Source organism: Bombus vosnesenskii, unplaced genomic scaffold (genome assembly GCF_011952255.1).
Source record: "Bombus vosnesenskii isolate JDL3184/JDL3185 unplaced genomic scaffold, Bvos_JDL3184-5_v1.1 scf7180000014105, whole genome shotgun sequence".
NCBI classification, from domain to species: Eukaryota; Metazoa; Arthropoda; class Insecta; order Hymenoptera; family Apidae; genus Bombus; species Bombus vosnesenskii.
In genome coordinates this window covers 4,897,091-4,917,064 of record NW_022883371.1, presented here as the reverse complement: position 1 = coordinate 4,917,064, position 19,974 = coordinate 4,897,091, and the positions used below count along the sequence as shown (strand labels likewise).

The 19,974-nt window shown below is 31.5% G+C and overlaps 2 protein-coding genes and 1 long non-coding RNA gene across 10 annotated transcripts; 1 reads left to right on the top strand and 2 right to left on the bottom strand.

Moving 5' to 3' along the window:
- Positions 1–13,297, top strand: LOC117239687 (androgen-induced gene 1 protein-like). 6 transcript variants are annotated; one of them, XM_033505451.1, is made up of 5 exons: positions 1–93; positions 4,562–4,726; positions 11,948–12,085; positions 12,186–12,403; positions 12,623–13,297. In XM_033505451.1, the coding sequence occupies exons 2-5, from the start codon at positions 4,574–4,576 to the stop codon at positions 12,819–12,821; spliced, it is 708 nt and encodes a 235-aa protein (XP_033361342.1). In that variant the 5' UTR covers positions 1–93; positions 4,562–4,573; the 3' UTR covers positions 12,822–13,297. The 6 variants fall into 6 exon arrangements, with proteins under 6 accessions (XP_033361342.1, XP_033361341.1, XP_033361339.1 ...); XM_033505450.1 differs by lacking the exon at positions 1–93 and adding an exon at positions 100–220; XM_033505448.1 differs by lacking the exons at positions 1–93; positions 4,562–4,726 and adding exons at positions 6,159–6,179; positions 9,719–9,919.
- Positions 3,106–5,719, bottom strand: LOC117239688. The gene is made up of 2 exons (XR_004494514.1): positions 5,475–5,719; positions 3,106–4,723 (listed from the first exon to the last, which is right to left on the bottom strand). It is a non-coding gene; the product is annotated as an uncharacterized LOC117239688 (long non-coding RNA).
- LOC117239682 (protein smoothened) lies at positions 13,171–19,361 on the bottom strand. Of its 3 annotated transcripts, XM_033505430.1 has the most exons (9): positions 19,086–19,361; positions 18,554–18,874; positions 17,790–18,230; positions 17,549–17,718; positions 17,089–17,429; positions 16,683–16,884; positions 16,434–16,604; positions 15,901–16,355; positions 13,171–15,813 (listed from the first exon to the last, which is right to left on the bottom strand). In XM_033505430.1, the coding sequence occupies exons 1-9, from the start codon at positions 19,095–19,097 to the stop codon at positions 15,065–15,067; spliced, it is 2,862 nt and encodes a 953-aa protein (XP_033361321.1). In that variant the 5' UTR covers positions 19,098–19,361; the 3' UTR covers positions 13,171–15,064. The 3 variants fall into 3 exon arrangements, with proteins under 3 accessions (XP_033361321.1, XP_033361322.1, XP_033361319.1); XM_033505428.1 differs by having other exon boundaries at positions 15,065–16,355; positions 19,086–19,097; XM_033505431.1 differs by lacking the exon at positions 19,086–19,361 and having other exon boundaries at positions 13,171–16,355; positions 18,711–18,800.
- Between the last annotated feature and the right edge of the window lie 613 nt (positions 19,362–19,974).

Sequence of the window (19,974 nt, the reverse complement as noted above, 5' to 3'; positions counted from 1 at the left end):
AGTCCGTGACTGACTTTCCGTCGAAATTGATGTGCGTGCTTCGTGAATTCACAAGACTGGCCTGTGATTCAGTTGGTTGTACCGTATCTCATTGTACGTATCTCGATCAATCTACATATCAACAAACCTACTTCTCCTAAATTTTCAATTTCATCATTCGGCATAATTTCATAAATTAAATAGAATTAGATCTTCCAACGTTCTTCAGTTATCCGTCAAGGTAGGTTTAAAAATAATTAAAAGTAAGATAAGTCGTTGCTCTAGTTCTCAACTGTCCTATCTCCATTAGTTCGTAAACCGAAGAAACTGAGTTTAAAATCTATAAGGAATTTGATATTATTGCGTGGAAATAGGACTTAAAAGAACTAAATATTTGTTGCTTTCTAGGTAGAATTTTCGTCATGTTATCATGTATTTGTATCTTTATATCAATTAGACATATGTGGATTGATTAATTATATGTTTCTAAGAAATGAAGTTAAGAGGAACAGTTGAGAATTAGGGCCACGAAGTGTCAATTGTTTAAATAGGAATGCAGAAATAAAGGGGAATACTATTCTAACGTAAGAAATGAATTAGAGGAAATAGAAGACGAATGATATGATTTATAATATGATTGAAATACGAATGAAACGAGAAACCTTTTTAAGTAAAAGTTGTTGATTTTAGATTGTTATTGAGTGAATTAAGGGTGATTAGAAATATATAATATATTTGAAATGTGAATCAACTGAGAAATTATTTAAAATAAAAATTATCGATTTTAAGAAATATTAAATGGAGGGTTAAGCGGAATGCAATAAAATAAGCGCGAAAGAACTTGTTTAATATAACAGTTGTTAAATTAATATCGTTGAGGATATTATACTGAAGCTGGACACCGCGCTGATGCGGCTAATAATATTGGAAATAATTACTTTCTCAGATGATCGAGGAGTGTATTTTTTAAAAGATAGAGAATTTTTTGCGTGCAATTTTACTTCACTTATATTTTAATGGGATAAGAGAAATCGGATCCTCTGAAAAACAGATCGTTTATTTAAAGGGGTAACTGCATTCTCATTCTAAAAAGCGTAACTCACATTCACAATAGACTTAATCAGTTTCAGGAATGATCGAAAAATTGATCGGTTTCATTAGAAACTAAACTCACTTCTTTTTTTTAAATGACTTTACAATACTCTAGACTGTGAATTTCGTAAGTGCAATTCTTCTTTTTAATAAAATAAACTTTTCTGTAAGTCTATGGTGCTATATGCACGTAGAACCATACAAATACAGAATGTAATTTGTGGGCAAGTAATTAAATTTCTGAAATTTTCCATTTCGTCGATATAGGAATAGAAAAACTCATCGTTCTTTGAAAACCATTGTATAATTATCAGCTAACACCAGCAACAAAAAAAGTGGTAGTGCAACTTCTGGCACAATTTGCACAATTTAGCATACACTTGGTATTAGGAGTGTTTATTCTCTAGAATGATCTCGAATTATTAAATCATCATTGTATTTAACAATTTGTACGGAAAATGAAGTACGAAATAATTTAAATATTTCGCGAAGAAAGAAGAATAGTGTTCCAGCGTAAATGTTTCACTGAAATTGATCCTCGCACGAAAACATTCTCTGCAAACCTGTTTTTCTGGTCATTCCAGAAGATCTCATTTTTCATCTCGTTCATTTTTCGAATCAAATAATCGCGTTATTTATGACTACGATGTTTGTTATTTTCACATTAATTCTGTAACGTTTCATTTTCCTATGAAAGAAATTATTTAAAGATGCAATACCTTATCTTCCACACACAAAATTATTTCGCTAATTATTCATTATTTATATATTTTGTTTTTCATCACTATGATAGCTAAATTTACCATACTTTACTTGAAGATTTCACTTATATTATGTCTTATAATTATACTTCTACCACATCCTTAATGATGAATATGTTATGAATTTGTAAAATATAATAAACGTAAGGAAAGCAGCTATATGAATTTCGTAAGGAATATTATACAAACCGGAAGCCTCTCGCAGACAAAAGACAAGAAAGACAAGTACAATAAATACAATACATTATTTGTATGTATAAGAGAAATATCTTTTTGGTAGTATATAGTGCATTCACGTTCATCTTGATGGCTCTTCACTTTGTCAATTTAATTACTGTTATTATGAAGGATCGGAAACTGACAATTTTCTGGACTATAATACCAGAGGAGTCGATATTTTGAACCCAGTTGAACTCGGATTCCAGTCATTTATCTGGAAGTTGATAGAGAAATAAGTGCCATCTCGCCGAACAAGCTTATTTAATATTTTATTATATACCTATTTAATAAGATTTCGTAAAAGTTAAAAAATGAACATTCGAAAAAGATATTTAATAGTTATTATATCTATTTGTTATATTATATATATTCATTAATATATTTATTGATATAGAAATGGTTATTATATGTAAATGTGTTCTTGCTTCCATTACTATGATATTTGACATACTTATTGTTTGCAATTTTTTTCTAAGATGCATTTAAGATGCAAAAGTGCACAAAATGCATATGTGCAGTATACAATACTAAACTATTTATAATAATATGGAGCACTGGATATAGTTCACAATGGATAGAACAACTCTGTCTTAAATCAATCTTTTTAAGAAATGCATACTGGAAATAAAACTTAGCAGTAGAGAAGAGTATGGTACTAGAGTATGCATAATTACCATGTAATTGAAACGTATCTTGCATCGTCATCTGTGGTGCAATACATAATATCTATACTGCTCAAGTCTCTTCAGCTGCGTTATAGGAATTTTACAAGAGTAGTTATATGATCGTTATCAATATCGAATTCTTATGTAATAAACATTTTTCTTTTATAACGATATATCCAGTCGTATACTAAGAAATATATAATTCAGCTCCGCATTGACGTTTAAATATTAATTCCTTGTAAAAAAACAATATCGTGACCTATTCGTCGATTAGGATCTCCATGATGTATTCATGAAGTTGTTTCTTCCAATTTAGATTAGATATAAAGCTTAATGGAATTGTAAAATTGAAAATTGTAAAAAAAATGACATTTCTCTTTAATATTTTATTTATTCAGTATAGAATTTAGTAACGTTTCTTTTTAATATTAGAAAATCTTTTAAAAATCTAAATAATGTTTAACAAAGTTGAGTTTCTTTAAAAGAAGCAACACATTAAGTATTTATTCTTCAGCTTACTGTTGGTATAATTACTGAAGCTATTTTTATTAAATATGAAGCACTGTGTTTATTTCTTATATATTGATAAATAATGTATTATTTAATGTTACGTAATCCGAATTACGTATATGCCGATACCGTTTAAAATTATTGAATTTTGTCTATTATCGTTTCCATTTTTATTGTTTGCTATTTAAATAAAAATTTTTTATCACAATATAATGCTATTCTGGTTAATATAATACTTTCGTGAAGACACAAGAATCTTACAGTAAGAAAATAATAAAATAAAAATAAAAAAGATTTTTTCGTATAAACTTAGCCAATAATACAAGGTCGCGTCCCATCTGTCAATCGTTAGTTGAACCTAACCTGTATGTCATAGGTATCAGGTAAGGATTATGCGTCAGTTGTAGGAAATTTCACGGAAAAATCATTTCTATAAAAAAGAAACAATATTAAGGTACGTGTCGATTTGGGAATTTCGTCCGATAGTTGTTCTCGAGAGTACTCTTAAATTGTCTGTCTATCTGAAAGCAAGTTGGAAAATTAATACCCTCGAACTTACTAGAAAAACTCACCGAAAGCTTACTATCTGTAATGTTCATTATTTAGAAGGGATTTTCGAATTGAAGATGATACCAAGATGTTTTGCAATTTTGTGCAAATGAACGCAACAGAATTTCAGTGTATAATTGAACCAGTTCCTTTTATTTACAATTAACCACCGATGCCTTCATGTGTGACGATCTTGTGATGTTTATTGCGAGAGCTGGAATTAAATCCCAAAATAGACCCAATTTGAATTTCTTTTTTTTATCGGATCGCTGCTACTTCTTCTTTTTTGTATTTTTTCTTTTTTTGGGTTCTTGTGTCACTTGTAATTTTGATATTCTGATAATATTTGTATATTTCGTTCTATTACATACTTGATTACACTTCACTTACCTGGTTTCTCATGTTATGAATTGTCGTGATATACTACTTTTAAAATATGAAATTGTTTCGAATTGTGCCAGTAGCTCTTCGATCATGGTCTATTCGAGAGTAAGCTACCTCATCCCTCTGAAACAGTTACTCTCAAACGCTGAAGAAATACTCTCGACAGCAACTTGCAATAGTTTAATTCTCAACCGGACACGTACTTTTCTGGATAGCTCAATCAGTAAAATACCCGCTTGGCAAATAGAAGATTCCGATTCAAAATTTTTCTCCCTATGTAATTTTTGAACCGCTAGACTCCTAATGACTTACATTTTTGGATTTTACGTATCAAGAACTACCATAATGTATAAAAAAGTCTATAATGTAAACCCCTAACGCAAAATTTTATCTTTTTATCAGGATTTTAGGAAAATGTACACAATAAATCAGCTACACCATATTTCATCGTGTCTGATGTACACGTTTACGACATACAGAGGGTTTTTGATTACGATACCTCTGCTTAAACCCCCACATGGTGACTTCAATCCAGGACAACTTAAGTTCTTGACTGTATGGAACCTGGTAAGTTGCATATTTTTAATACTAATAAAATCGTATTTCGTTCAAAACATTTATAATTCTTTTATTCGTCATTATATTTTGCTTTCTATTGTTCATCATATCTTATGGTTCACGATATGTAACAAGTGTCGACAGATATAATTAATATAAATTCCAAAAAATGTTATGTTATGAAAAATATTGACAGCAAAGAATATAAAACAATTGCTAACTTAGATGATATGACATACTTCTTAATTAAATACCAAGGTTGTTAAGCATATAGATGTATTTTTAAGATATTTAAGATTATATTTTGGTCAATTCCGAAATTCAAATACACGTTGTGCACGAAATCATTAAGCTAGCCCAACACTCATTTATAAACAGAAAATAAGCGGCCAGCAACCGGCAAGCAATATTAACGTATACACTGACATACAACTGTAGGCAAAATTCACTGTAGTACCGGTAGTTCTTGGCGAATATCTTGGAAACTAAGCAAATCCACTTTTTCTATGTATAGGAAAAATTCAAAATATCGATTTCTACAACATATCTAAAAATCATCGAGACCGGAGGGTAGTTAGTTTTCCTATAGTTTCATCTAAATATCATTCACTCTGAACGATGTATTTATAGGTTTATATAAACGTTAAATCAAACGCTAATAAATTTACATCGACGCACTTGTGTCAGCTAAATAAATACAGTAATATTGCGTTCCACATTTTACAACATGATGGAGCGTCAATAAATGACTTTATACTGAAACTAAATATGAAACCTTGACGTTACGTTTATACTCCAAAATTCTTAATCTTATACTAGTTACGCACAGTCATTATTTAATAGCCTTTTTCACATTTCCTTTACTCTCGCTTTCCTACTTCGTACAACGTCTCGATGCCAATACTCAAGCACGATTTGCTCTCCGCGTCTACCTCGTGTTTCTGTACACATGCGCGTTGCAGCGGTTCATTGTGTGTGTGTATGTGTGAATCTGAATCTTCTTCCCCATATTAAGAGCGTTAAGCCGGTTTCACGCGACGATACGTGTACCGCAAAATACGTACCGCAATATACGCATGAGATATATTTCTAGGAATAAAATATACAGTATCGTTTATTCTCGAGTGAATCATCTGTATAGATCGTTCTTTGATCTGTAGAAAAGTATCGCCAGCGATCAAGTTTCTCAAGATGCACGAAATCAGTACCGCCAAATAGTGTAGTCTATCCAACGTGACGGGACAATGAATGTGAACTAAATTTGATTACTGCGGTTGCAACTATTGGCTGCCGACTAGTGACATTCGAAAGTCGACTGTCTCGCCTTGTTAGATATACTATAGCATATCCACATTTCATACACGTATCATCGTGTGAAATCGACCTTATAGCACAGGGGCTGGTTGCCTCTATTCGCTATTGCCAATACGTCATAACCTATGCATGCCTCTGACACCGTTACGTAAGTGTATATAGCTTAGTATAGCGTACATATAAAGCACAATCGTATATATAGATTCTGAAAGTCCCATGATAGGGGCACTTCCAGTCATAGTATAGTATAAAGGTGTTCGAACACCCCTCAGGCGATTTGTGACTATTTCCTGATAGTTCTCTGACAACCTGTAGATTGCGTCAAAGTAAAAAATCTGATAACTGTGCATAGAAGGATAGAGTTCAGCGGTTTTGATCAAATTTAAATATATTGTGAAACTAAAAAACTAAACACATTTTCGACGAATTCACCCGTTATAGATCGTTTGCTGGCTGTCGCGCCGTGATGTGTATATGCCATTGATGTGCACGTACAGACAAAATTCAATATCTAATAGCAACAGTTTTTCACCAATATCTCGAAAACTATGACTGAGCGGCGGTTACATATTATATATAAAATCTTCACCCTGATACATATTTAAATTTCATTAAAATCGATGAAATGTACCCCTTTATATACAATTACCGAAAATCCAAGTTTCTCTGATTTTTTGCTATAATACCATTAGTAAAATCTGTATTACACTTTTTAACAACTTCCTTTTAACAACGATGTCTCTTGCGACGGTCAAGGGAACTACTCAGTAATCGTCACAAAGCGCTAATAGGATAGAGGTACTTCGTCAAAACATCATTTTACCCGAGAATTTCTCCTCTCTAATATTACAGAGGTTACCTACACCGCGTTTACAGCACAAACGAGACATGAGAATCTCATTATTTGAAATCTAAAATTGTTTATGATACAAAAAATATATGCTGTTCTTGCCGATATTGCTGTTCTCGTATTGGGAACCTAACTCTACCAGTTTCAGAATCTGTACTTTATATCGTATATACAATGAATGGTACATATAGCAAGTGTAAAATAACATGCTTCCTTGATGTTTGTTTGAATAACAAACTTCTCATAATATCCATTGTTTTAAAAACATGGTTTCATTAATCAAACAAGGTTGCGATACATAACGAATATTCTATAAATAAAATATATCTACAGTCAGAGAATAGCTAATGTTAATTCTTTTACAAAATTGTGTAACAATATCTTGTAAAAATTACCAAAATGAAGGTACATATTATTATACAACACAATCGCAATGGTTGTCTACCCGTATAAAGTATCCAATTTAGAACGCAAAATTTCTACTTATACTATTGATTACATACAATCGATAAAACGAAGTATTCGTATTTTATCTTTTAACAAGGTCAACAAATATACGTATCTCAACTTGATTAATGAGTTACGAAATGCTAGTTCTAAAAAAATATACATATGATTTACTCGAAATATGATATTATTTAAATTCATAATACTTTCTCCTTTTTAATAAAAATAAAATCTGGAACCACCACTATACAAAAGTCTGTTTAAATTTAGCGTGTACATAATAGAAATCAGCGTATCACTCGAGCATAGATGCAGTATAAAATCGTGAATGGTAGTAGGAAGTGAAAAATCACGTAACGTGTTATGGTAATCATCTTTCTCCAGTCTTGGGATCCAATCCTTTACTTATTCCTATATAAATACGTAACACGTCTCAATAAATCGAATTTTCAATCACAAAACGCTTTAAAAGTCGAAAGAAGTTTCTCATGTATCACGATGATAATTACAAAATTTTTCTAAATAATTACGAAATCTATATTTATCTTAAATTATATTTTTCAGTATAGATCCACAGATTAAAATAACTAATCTTCATCGGGCATTAAACTTAAAAGAAAGAAACATGATATTCTTCAGAACAGGTCGGGAAACGATTTTTGTCAGCAACAGCTCGTGCGCATTCTATTCGCGCAGAGAAAGAGCAACAAGAACAGCAGCACTTTTTATCTCTGTCTTCTAATGGCGCTTCTCTATTTCGTACACGCCCCGTTCCTTTTTTTATGTCCTATTTTCGTACTATATTATGTACTCTATATGTATTTGGCTTTCGAAATCAATGCGCATTTTGATTGAGAAAAATAAAATAATGACTGTAGACGTGCTACTCGTACACATTTAGACAATGTGTTAATTCTGTTAGTAATAGAAACAACACGTATCTGTCTATACGATCGCATACAATGTCGTCAATTTCTTTCTTGCCTTATATATGTGTATACAGGTTCTTTTTTATCTTTCTGATCATTTTGCGTATCCATTTTATATTCAAGTTTTATTTACTTTTAACCTGTGAATTTTAACCTGTGCACCGTAGTATCTAATTCTCTCCAGATGAAACCATACGCACATGGTGAACTGGCTATTTCTCTCTTTCTCACAATCCTCATACTGTATTTTCATCTATCCGTCAGTCAGTACGTTGCAGACCGTCGACGCGGTCGATACTATTGAGTGTGGTTTGAGAAAGCCGAAGTTTCCAATTTTTGCTATTAAAAAAAAAGATAATTAGAAAATATTTAAGTAATACAGAATGTTTACTTTGCAATAACTTCAACTTCTTAGTTATTTCCGTTTTATTAAGTGAGGTTAATATTTTATCTATTTTTGTGCAATTATATAGATAGCTACATTTATCCTTTTCTTTGCTATCATCAACAGTCTGTGCATCGTTTATTTTGCATCTTGTTAGCATTTGTTTGCATTTTGTTAGTTTTTTGTTTTGTTTTTGTGAATTGTGTAGCTGGATGATCTTAGAATCACAAAGTAAATGTCAGTGATTTCAACAAGCGTATTATTTACAGTACATTGTTTTTTAAGATTAAAAATATTATAAATTTCTTTTTATATAGAAACGCTATTTTTATTCCCACGATTATTTTTTACTGTAATGAAATCAATTGTAAAAAGCACGTGTTATTGTAGAGCAATCTGCTTTATTTTTAATAATTTAAATTTCAATGTTATGCTCAATCCGTTACCTGGAATCTAATACACAATACTATATATAATATAGTAGATAAAGTTAACAAGACAAAGTAAATAATTGTTTGAAATGTTATATACCATTACAATACCACTTTATTACGTGCTATTTACGTAATTCGAGAGTAAACTGTCTTATGTAATTCATAGTTGAACACAATATTATAGTTCCTTATATATCTTTCTTTAATCGGCTATATAAGTACATTACATACATACTATATACAGTATACATACAACAAGAAAATGTAATTACTAAAGAAATAAATTTCTTGTTAACGTAATATGTAATATGTAATTTAGTTAATATGTTATACAAAAGGAAAGAAACGATATCTTTTTTTGTACATCTTTATCCATTTCTTTCAATTTTCATAAACTATTTCATAAATTTAGAACAAACGTTATTAATACAGAATAGATAAAGTTGCGATTGTTATAAGTTGTAACTTAAAAAAAAGGCTTCTATTATAAAAATAGAGAATCCAATAATGCACCCATTTTGCACGACATAAGAAACGTTTGTTGAAAGAGTGAATGCACACAGAAAAGATGAATAATTCTTTTATCAATTTATTCCTGTGTGATTGGTCGAATACGATCGCCATCATGGAAATCTATCAAAGCGTTTCAGATCACGAAAAAACTGTATGTGAAATAACTACGAGATGCAGGAAGGCCTACTAATTGGATTTCACATGATCTCCTGCGTGCAATTCGCGTTCTCCGTGTATTATGATTACATGTACACTATTGTCCCTCCGAATCTTCTCAAAATGCACAACAGCTATGGCGGGAAATTCAAGTTCCTCACTTTCTGGGACGCGGTTAGTATCGTGATAATCAATGAACTCTTTTTTGGTCTCTTGATCTCAATGGTCTCTTTTTCACATGTAATTAGATTATTTTCCTAATCCACCTTACATAACCACTTACGATCCTATTAAAAATACTAGCCTAATAATTATTTATCAAATAAAACTGATGATGTAATAAACATCACTGATCAAAATGGTACTTACAATTATAGAATGTCAATTGACTTAAAATAATTGTTAATTATTAGAAAACAATTATCGGTATACTATTTTCCAGGCATGTTCTACATAAATACTTGTAAGATTCGTTTACATCAAGTAAACTGAAATTGCGTGATAATTTTAATCTTATTTCACATTTTCATTATTATGCAATACTGAAAACACAAAAGAAGACGTAAGAATACGATATTGTATTGTATGCATATCGCATTCGCAAAAATGAAAACAGTCGAAATTACAGTAAAATACAGTGATCTTTTTGGAGATTGAATAAATATTTAATTATATTTACTGATTTCTCAAAATTGTAATAAAAAATTAATTTATACATCAAAGTGATTTACAAATCAAATATTTTAATTGTTTAGATAACAAAAAGAGTAGTCGTGAATAATAATATCATAGTATAATAATATCTCCAACGAGGCAGTGTAAGTAAAGAAAGTTTTACTGTTGTGACTGCAATATTGGCAATAGCAATAAACTATTGTTTACATTTATTGCTTCATCTCGTTGGACGGACTATAGGGACACCACAATACTCCATATATACATCCTGATATTTATATATTTATTGAACTAATGTCTAAGCTGGGAAAATAAATTTTTCATAATCTTTTGCTACCACTGAACGATTTCATATGATCATTTCACGTTGATATTACAAATTATGAAGCTCGGATAACAACAAAACTCAATTGTTCGAGTACCACTCCATATTATCTCCGAATTACAGCACGTGTCATGTCATGTTATTTATATGCAGCCAAGTGATTATCATTGCATGATTTGAAGTATCCATACAAGACAATTGTTTTATTAGTATTTAATTGCTGTCAATACTTCTCGGTATAATTCATTACAGTAAAACTTTTATTAAACATTTTATATGTTACGATGTTACATACAACTACGTATATATATATATATATATATAATTTTTTATTCATATATAATGTAGGTTTAAATATTCATCACCGTTCATATTGTTAATACATTGCGGATGTTTATCAGTTCATGAAAAATTAAAAATTCCATAAAATACATTTACATAATAGACACACATACATATAGAAATACAAAGAATATCCGAAGTACAGTACAATAATCATAATGAAAAACGGCAAGTGTTTGGTTAGATTCTATCTTTTTGGTTCTGTCTCTAAATGTTTAAATTTACATAAATAATTTGTTGCTACATTATTCATTTTAGAGTACTTACATTAGACATGATATGCGAATACGTTTATAATAAAATAATTAGAGAATAAAAACAGCGGAAAATTTTCACTTTATACTAAATACATATGTGTAATTGACAAATTACAAATTCTAGGTTATAGGTCTCCTTTTTTACAATTTTACGTTAATTATAGAATAATGAAATGACATAATTTATGTAATATATTTATGTATGTATGCAAATTTTATTTGTTTTTTTATCAAATTTATTGCAGTTATGTTAATTATTGAAATCTTTTAGTCGCTTTTTGCATTATTCTTCTTATTATTATTGAAGACATGATGTTTGTTTAATTACAAAGGAGATGCGGCATTATATCCTTGTACTGCAATTTCGACATTACGTCTCAAGTTTCACTGAAGAAATCTATTTTCTGTACAAAATTATCTTTTAAACTAATTATCAATATCTTTTAAACTTTTACTTATTAGTTACATAAATCGCAACAAATGTAAACCGGTAAAAAATGTTTTGAATAATTTTTACAGAAAAGTACAATACCATATATTCAAGTTTTTTTAATTATTAATCTAAACAGTAGAAATTAAGTGTGTAATCATTCATTGTTTCAGATCATTCAAGCGATATTTTTCTTCATATGTATTCTGAATGATTGGTTCGGCACAAATGCAGTTAGCCCTAAGAAGCCACCATTCATACGTAAATTAAAGGATCATGTACATGCGATCCTCGGTTTTCCGATCGCCATGGTAAATCAAGAAAAAGACAAAAGCTACAAAATTTTTACTTTTAGTAAAAAGTTAAAAATTAAAGTTTCATACATTTTCGTATGATTTTCTCGGATTATAGTTCGTTGGAATAATATTCTGGACTTTAATGTTTGTGGATCGCGAATTGGTGCTTCCAAAGGCGCTGGATCCTTACTTTCCATGGTGGCTCAATCATTTGATGCACACAATGATCATGGTTTCCACGCTAATAGAAATGATGATAGCCCCGAGAAAATATCCAAGGAAATCATTTGGCCTTTTGTGTTTATTAGCCTTCATGATTGTATATTTAATTTGGTACGTTGACAGTATAAAAAAAAAATATAAAAATTATAAGAGAATATTATGCCTTTGGTCAACTGTCATATTTTGCTTTTAAACTTTGATTAAAATTTTGATTAGGATTTTAAAATTACAAGTAAATATAAAGTAGACTTAATATATAGTAACGTAAAGTATAATATAAAGTAAAAGATTTATTATTAAGTTAATTACGTAAATTATTACTATTTTCAGGGTGCATATAATTTTCTATAAGAGCGGTATCTGGGTGTACCCAGTACTAGATGTGTTGCCGCTGCCGTTACGAGTTGTATTCTTCTTTGTAATGCTTTTAATCACCTTATCCTTGTATTTGATCGGCGAAGCAGTGGACAACTTCCTTTGGGGTAACGAATATACTAAAAGTAAAAAATCTTATGCCAAGAGCAAATAGCCTCGCCCATGGTGATTAGCTGCGCTGACTTCGGTCATACATTAGCCTCCTCTAAGGTGGTGGTAAATAAAAATTAAAAACCACTTTCCTATCTCCTCCACCTCTCCCTCCTCCTATCATCCTCCTGCTCCATTTATCCTACATTACGGCATGCACGCGTATCCAATGGATAAATTTTCTTTCGGAAACTCTTAAACAAAAACATGGTAATATGTGCATGCAAGGACAGAGCGCGTTAATTTTTACCCAAAAGCAGAAAGCACGAGGAGAACGCGGTCGTTAACAACTTGTTCACTTGAAGAGGGTTGCGTGGCTGGAGCATGTAGATGTGACTTTTTTCTCTCGTGTGGTTTGTGACATATGCAACAAAGAAAAGGGAAGACTAATTGTAATAACTAAGTTCACTGCACACACTCTGATGCCTGATATTCATGGTGATGTAAATTAAAAAATGCAAACAAATGGAAAGTAAAAAAGAGAAAAACACGGACAAGACACATACGTACACACGATGCAACAGCTAGTACATTTTTATACGTTCGATATTTGTTACTCTGACAACAAAGAAATGAAATAAAATTTAGAAAGAAAGGAAGAAAATGCGTCATAGAGAAATGGTGAACTGTGAACACGTGTGTGGAATGAATGCATTGTTCCGCGTTTTGAAGGTATATCAACAGGCATGTTTGCAAATACCGTCTTATCAAATACTAAAATCCGGCTGTGTTTGTACCGAGTATAGGAAAAAAGTACGTAGCAGAATGTATCGGACCGGATTTGAAAGCATAATGAAGTGAGGCGAATCGAGCAAGAGGAATATGCTTTTGCTGGACTGATCGAGCAAAGAAATCATTAGCACGTGTACTCGTGTTCACCAAGATTTGATGCCATCGATGATTCTCGTGTCGAAAACGTATCGAGTGGAGATGAGAAATGCCGTTTTTGCATTTATAACAGATTAAACTAACTTTAGAGATCTAATTTAGCATTTCGTCATTTATATAATGTACAAAGAAATATGACGTAGTCGATCAGGAGTACAGAGTCTGTTAACGGATTTTAGTTATCTTTTAAATAATAAGTGCATTAAAAAAAGAAAAGAAAAAAAGATGTATAATTTTGAAAGATCTTCATGAATTTTCAATATTTATTACTACAAAATCAAAATATCACATTAACGTGATTGACTTTATCTGTGAGTAAATTGGACTCGCATACCGGGAAGTTGTTAAACTATATACGGAAAATATCAGTTATCGATAACGGGTTGACCTTATCTATAGTTATGTTCCATAAATATATTAGTAAATTTCAGAATACATTTTCACAAAGATACAATGTGTTGTGCTAATATTTAACTGAGACATTTTTGTTTATAGAACTAGATATTTTCCATTTATTTCATAAAAAATGTTGTTTATTAGGTGTAAATTAGTTATTCTAACAATTTATACAAAATGGAGGCAAAAATTATCGAAGAAATGATTTGCTAAATACGTATCGTTTTTGTTTAATACTATTGAATAAAGACACCTTTTAATGTATTTTTTTGTTAATATTATATGTATTTTAAATGTTGTATTGAAGATGTAGAATGTAATTTCTTTCAATTCGTTGCACAATTCGTCTTAATTTTTTAAAGAACAAATTTAAAATAAGAAAATAAATTCTACTTGTACATACATAAAAAAATATTTGTATGTGACTTAAGTACAGTAGGATATGCATTTTGTAGAATACTGTAATATACAGAGCAATGTTAAAAATAGATTTAGATTGTTCTTTATAAAAAGCCAAGCGAAAATTATACTTATGATACGTTTACAACTTTAGTATTGTAAAATGTCACCGAATTATTTTTTACTATATTGCAATTTTATCAATAATAAAATGTATAAAAAGTAATAATGTATACTACTAAGACTGAGTTATTTTAAAATAGTATTTACAATTACAGTCATGTCATTACACCATTACACATATACAGTCACACATGTAAATAACACAAGTCACATATAGCTGTTATACTGTTAAATCTTCATGAAATATGTTGTTTTCTTCCTTAAAAAATACTCAGAACATATACATATAAAAAATAAAAAAACTTACAAAACTAAAACAAAACTTGAATAAGTCTAGCAGTATAATAGTTATCAACTAAAAAGACAGATTTTGAACTTCACTGTATCGCAAATCATTTTTACAAAAAGTTTTTGTACGTAAAGTCGGAGGAAAAACTGACGTTACGTAGTGATATTTTTGTTTTTATTTAATTGCGGTGAGATCTGTGTTCCCTTTGAGCTACAATTTCGGCTATTGATAATCTCGTCTATGCTCTGTTTTAATTCCTCCATTTCTAAAATGTCCAATGGCAACGATGTCTGCGTTGCCATTTCTCGAGCATTGCCAATCTGCGCTTCGGACTGCATTAGTCTTGTCAATTCAGGAGAACATGAGTTTAAACTAGATGCCAGATTTCCCATTCCAGCTTTTCTATATACCTCTTTTATTTCTGCGTCACTTTTCAACTTAATATCACTGGATTCTTGAAACAAGTGCTTTAAAATGGTTTCATCTTGGAGCAAATATTTACTCCTACGGCCTTCTCTGCTCCTCCTATCACTCTCGTGACCATAACTTTTTGAACTCTTGTTGCTAATTTTACTCTTGCTACGTTCATGAGGTTCTTCAGGATCTAACATTTTAGCTTCTTCTTCTGGTTGACTGTCATCACTGTCACTGTCTTGATCGTCCTTTTCCATATTTCCTCCTTCGATATCCACGTCTTTTCCTGATATTTCTTGATGCTGTTTCTCCTCACTACTTAAATTCTCATCGCTGCCACTTTGCCCTGGAAATAGGAACGGAAGCAGCATCCCAGCATTCTTCCCATCGAATAGTTTAGGATTCAAGGCGCGGTCATCCAAACCAGCGCTAGCCGATCGTCTCTTCATATTAGGTACTTGAATGGGCGGTACTTTTGAATTGCCACCTATAGTCAACGCCGATAATATCTGTGCACCGAGCTGACTTTCCTGTGATGTCGTACTGCCTCTTCTAAACAGCGGGCCTACTTTACCTGATCTAGATTTTCCGAAGTCTCGTCGTCGTTTCCCGCGTCGACCGCGTGAACTGCTAGCGACTTTCCGCGTTGTCTTCAATTCAGCTATTTGAACTGATATTTGTGAATCCAAAGAGTTTCTTCTAGATTCCACGGACACCCGACGTACGCTAAAGCTGATTTCAGAATCTACAGAATTTCTCCTGTTACTAGATACAGAGCCCGTTGTACCACCGACGAGTGCACCTCTACGAGTAACTAGCTTTGGCAAAGCAGCTGCCCACGTTGAACTGAAATCCTGAGAAGCTACAGAGTTTAGATCGAAGTTTAAACCGACTGGATCCTCGTGGGTGTTATGGAAGCTGATAGACAATCGGCCAGCGTTGTTGAATGTTTTCCGTTTTGCAAACGCTTGAGCAATTACTTTGTGTTTCTTCAGTCTAATAGGCTCTTCTGTTTCGCAGTTGAATGTTCTACAATAAAATAATTTTAATAGCTTAAAAGTTAAAAAAAGAATGAAAGCAATGTTATATACTACTATATAATACTACCGTCTAAGAAATCTGGTCCAAGTATCTACAGTTGAACCAGTCCACACCCATGAAGACATAAGAATACCAGCAAAAAATGGTGAAAGCAAATGTAATTGCATTTTAGCTGCACTCGGTCGTACTTCCATTTTACATTCCGAAATATCCAAATACTTTGTTGTTATTGCACATCTGTACGTGAAATATAAAATGTTACTAAACATCGTATATTATTACGTATTCTAATTTTGTATGTTTCGATTTTCTTACATCATGTAATTTCTAAAACTCTGACGCCATTCTTCAGAATGTTGAAATTCGTAAATGTGGCAATAAAAAGTCACCACAACTGCAGCGAATGTGAAAATCGAGAATAGTCCCGTGCGCACGATAGTCTCTCGTATTTTAGAACTTGCTCTTTCAGATATAATTTCTTGACTGCTTATTTTTAGTCGAATCAAAGTAATTAATCCTAAAAATATTAATAACGTTAAATAACGTTAGTTAACTTGAAGTAAAAATATCATTTTTTAATATTTATTTTCACCAAGATACTTACTAGACTATGATCTTCATGAAAGCATACAAAGAAATACATTTTATTATATGAATAAAAAGTAAATAAAGTGAATAAAGAGAAAGCTAAATAGAAAAATGATGTAGATTCAAAACATACCTCTGCATAAGAAATAACCTCCAACGAGTAAGACAATCAACACAGGCCCAAGCAAAAACCAAGCTCTGACTGCGTGATTAGTGTAACCCACAAAACATATACCAGTAACACTATTTCCATCAATTTCCCCTAATGCCATGATTGTAACAGTAAGGACAAGTGGTAAACACCAAGCAATTAAATGAAAGTATGAGCCTTTCTTGTCAATCCTGTCTTGGATTTTGCCTAATGCTTGAAAACTCATATGCCAAGCATATGTAAGGATCACAAACCATACCATAGCTGCCATAAGGGAGTAATACACAAGAACAAACACTACGACACATGACAAATTCTCTCCACTGAAAACATATTAGTACACAAAGTTTTTATATCTGACTTAATACAAAAATTTTCAGCAAAATACGACATATGTAATTATGCAACAATTTATTATATACATTAAATAATTATAAACTACCTCGGCTCACTCATTCTTAAGGTTCCATCTTTCCTGCACACAATTACTTCTCTGCTTCCTGTAAACTGAACAAGCCATCCAATACAGGACATCATAAAGCAACAGTTTATGTAAAATACAACTAAAGCTGGATATTTATTTGCACTTCTCCAATCAATTAAAAATGTTATCTGAAATAACACATAAATTAGATACAATGTTATTTATTTTATATTCCTTTATCGTGACAATTATTACTTACAACTGTGAATAAATTGAATGAACCACAGATGCCTGCAGCCCAGGCAATAAAAGAATGAATTTGCTTATGCTCATCTGGTGTAAAAAGTGGATCATTGCACTGCGTTCCACAACCTTCAACTCCTTCAAAAATAGCAAGTGCATTATCAGTTGGAACTAATGGCTTTAGGCATTTACCAGAAATATTAAATTTCAATTCTCTAATATCATTTTTACATAGTCTGGGAAATAAATCTGTATTTTCGCATTTAACAAAACTTGGCCATATTGTGTGATTGAACACGATTCTACACGGTCCTGAAACCATTTTACACATCTCTTGTGATGGTAAATCCACTGTGTCATTGATACATTTTGGCATAAATATTGAGCACAGGAAGGGTTGAACAACTGCCCAACACTTTGGCATATGTCTTAATGCTTGCAATACATGTAGTTTTTCCTGTAAAATAAGTATATAATAAGTACATTTAACAAAATGAAAAATAAAATATTAGTATAAAGAATATTTTAAACAATATAGGAATAAGGAAAAAGCATTGTAATATTTAGGAGTGATATAGTTGAGGCAGGAAGTACCTGAGGTGATTTTAAATAGGATTTTTCTGACCTGAAATATCTGGTATAAAAAGAGAACAAAGAAAAGAGAAAGTAACTCTAGACTTGAAAGATTTGCCTCTTTTAAAAATCAAAAATTACATTTATAAATATATTCATATCTAAAAATACCTATGTGAATTATACTTCATGTGTAATATAATATACCTCTACAATATCTTGGGTTACACGTTCAGGTATAAGATCCAATGTAGTAGTGGTATATGACAATCTTGTACCCATACAAGTACTCCTTTGCATTTCTACACATTTTGCTGCTCTATGACAATTTAAAGAATCAGGTGGTAATTCTCTCATGGGGTACCTGTCCAGCAGATAAGTGGAATCCTTAATTCTGTGCCTAGGACTCAACTCTAAACCATGTTTCCATGTTTCATTATTACTATTCGAATTAGTGGGAAATCCGTGCGCCAGTTCCGACGACGCTCGATGTAAGATTAAAAAATAATAAATCAATAGGAGCGTCATCTGAAAAAAGATTAATTATCATGAAAAAAAAATTAATATTATTATTAAAGAGAAAAAAAAACAGTAATGTACTATATAGTGATAATTTGTTATGGGCTTCCGTAATCGGTGCGCGATTCCCCGGCATGCTATCGGCTCAATTAAAAAGAAAATGTCACGTGTACTGCACCAGAGATAAACAACAAAAGTATTCCATGAATAAAAATAGTACCTTCGGACGCATCACTTAAAACTACACGCCAATTATTTTCTGAACGACTATACAGTGCCACGGAGAAGGCTCTCCGTTTCGTTCGGACAAAGCGTCTTGCATCTTCTACGCTCGCGACAGTCGCATCCAGCATACGAACGCTCGGACCACACACACGTTCCGTTCGCTTCCAGGCCACCCACGACGAACCCGATGAACTTGCTCATACCCATACCTCTTTCCGGTGTTTGAATGCACGGGGCTGTAAATAACTTTGCGAATACCTCACCAGTGGCAGCATCGTAGAATGTGCAGTATTATTTGCGCATCGAACGCGGGAAATTTTATAAACAACTCATTCCATGAATAAAATATTAATAATACGTGGTATTTTTTTTAGCAATTATTGTAATTTGTAGTAAATTCATTCTTTTAAATACAGAAGTAATACATGTATCTGTATTTACAATAAAATGAGATAAATAAATCACTCATTGGTTCAATCAATCATTAGGTTTTATGTGACAATAATAACACTTGACGTGCTTTTTAAAGAAAACATAAATGAACTTATTACAACTATTACATATACATATTATTATATATATACATTATTACATGTATTACAACCTATGTATATCATCTTGTCGACTTTGACCAATAATTTAAAATTAATTTCAATATTACGCTATATAAATAGTAATTTTATAAACCTTAAATTAAAAAATATATTCTGTTGAAATTAAGTTTAATTACTAATGTGAAATGATATTTTTTTACAGAAACCTTTCCTAAACATTTGTATTCTGACATCTAATTATTATTCAATAAGCCAGACAATAAGACTCGCAAGCCGCTTCATTTACATAATCAATATAGATAACACGGAGTGCCGTTTTTCAATAAAATG

What these genes read in the sequence shown, in the direction of transcription:
- LOC117239682 (XM_033505428.1), bottom strand. An exon ending in CATTCAATTTATTCACAGTT is followed by an intron (nt 17,719 to 17,789) that starts GTAAGTAATAAT and finishes GTGTTATTTCAG; the next exon opens with ATAACATTTTTAATTGATTG. An exon ending in TGGACCAGATTTCTTAGACG is followed by an intron (nt 16,356 to 16,433) that starts GTAGTATTATAT and finishes ATTTTATTGTAG; the next exon opens with AACATTCAACTGCGAAACAG.
- LOC117239687 (XM_033505448.1), top strand. Translation starts at nt 9,761, where the DNA reads ATGCAGGAAGGCCTACTAATTGGATTTCACATGATCTCCTGCGTGCAA. An exon ending in TCCTCACTTTCTGGGACGCG is followed by an intron (nt 9,920 to 11,947) that starts GTTAGTATCGTG and finishes TCATTGTTTCAG; the next exon opens with ATCATTCAAGCGATATTTTT. An exon ending in ATGATTGTATATTTAATTTG is followed by an intron (nt 12,404 to 12,622) that starts GTACGTTGACAG and finishes TACTATTTTCAG; the next exon opens with GGTGCATATAATTTTCTATA.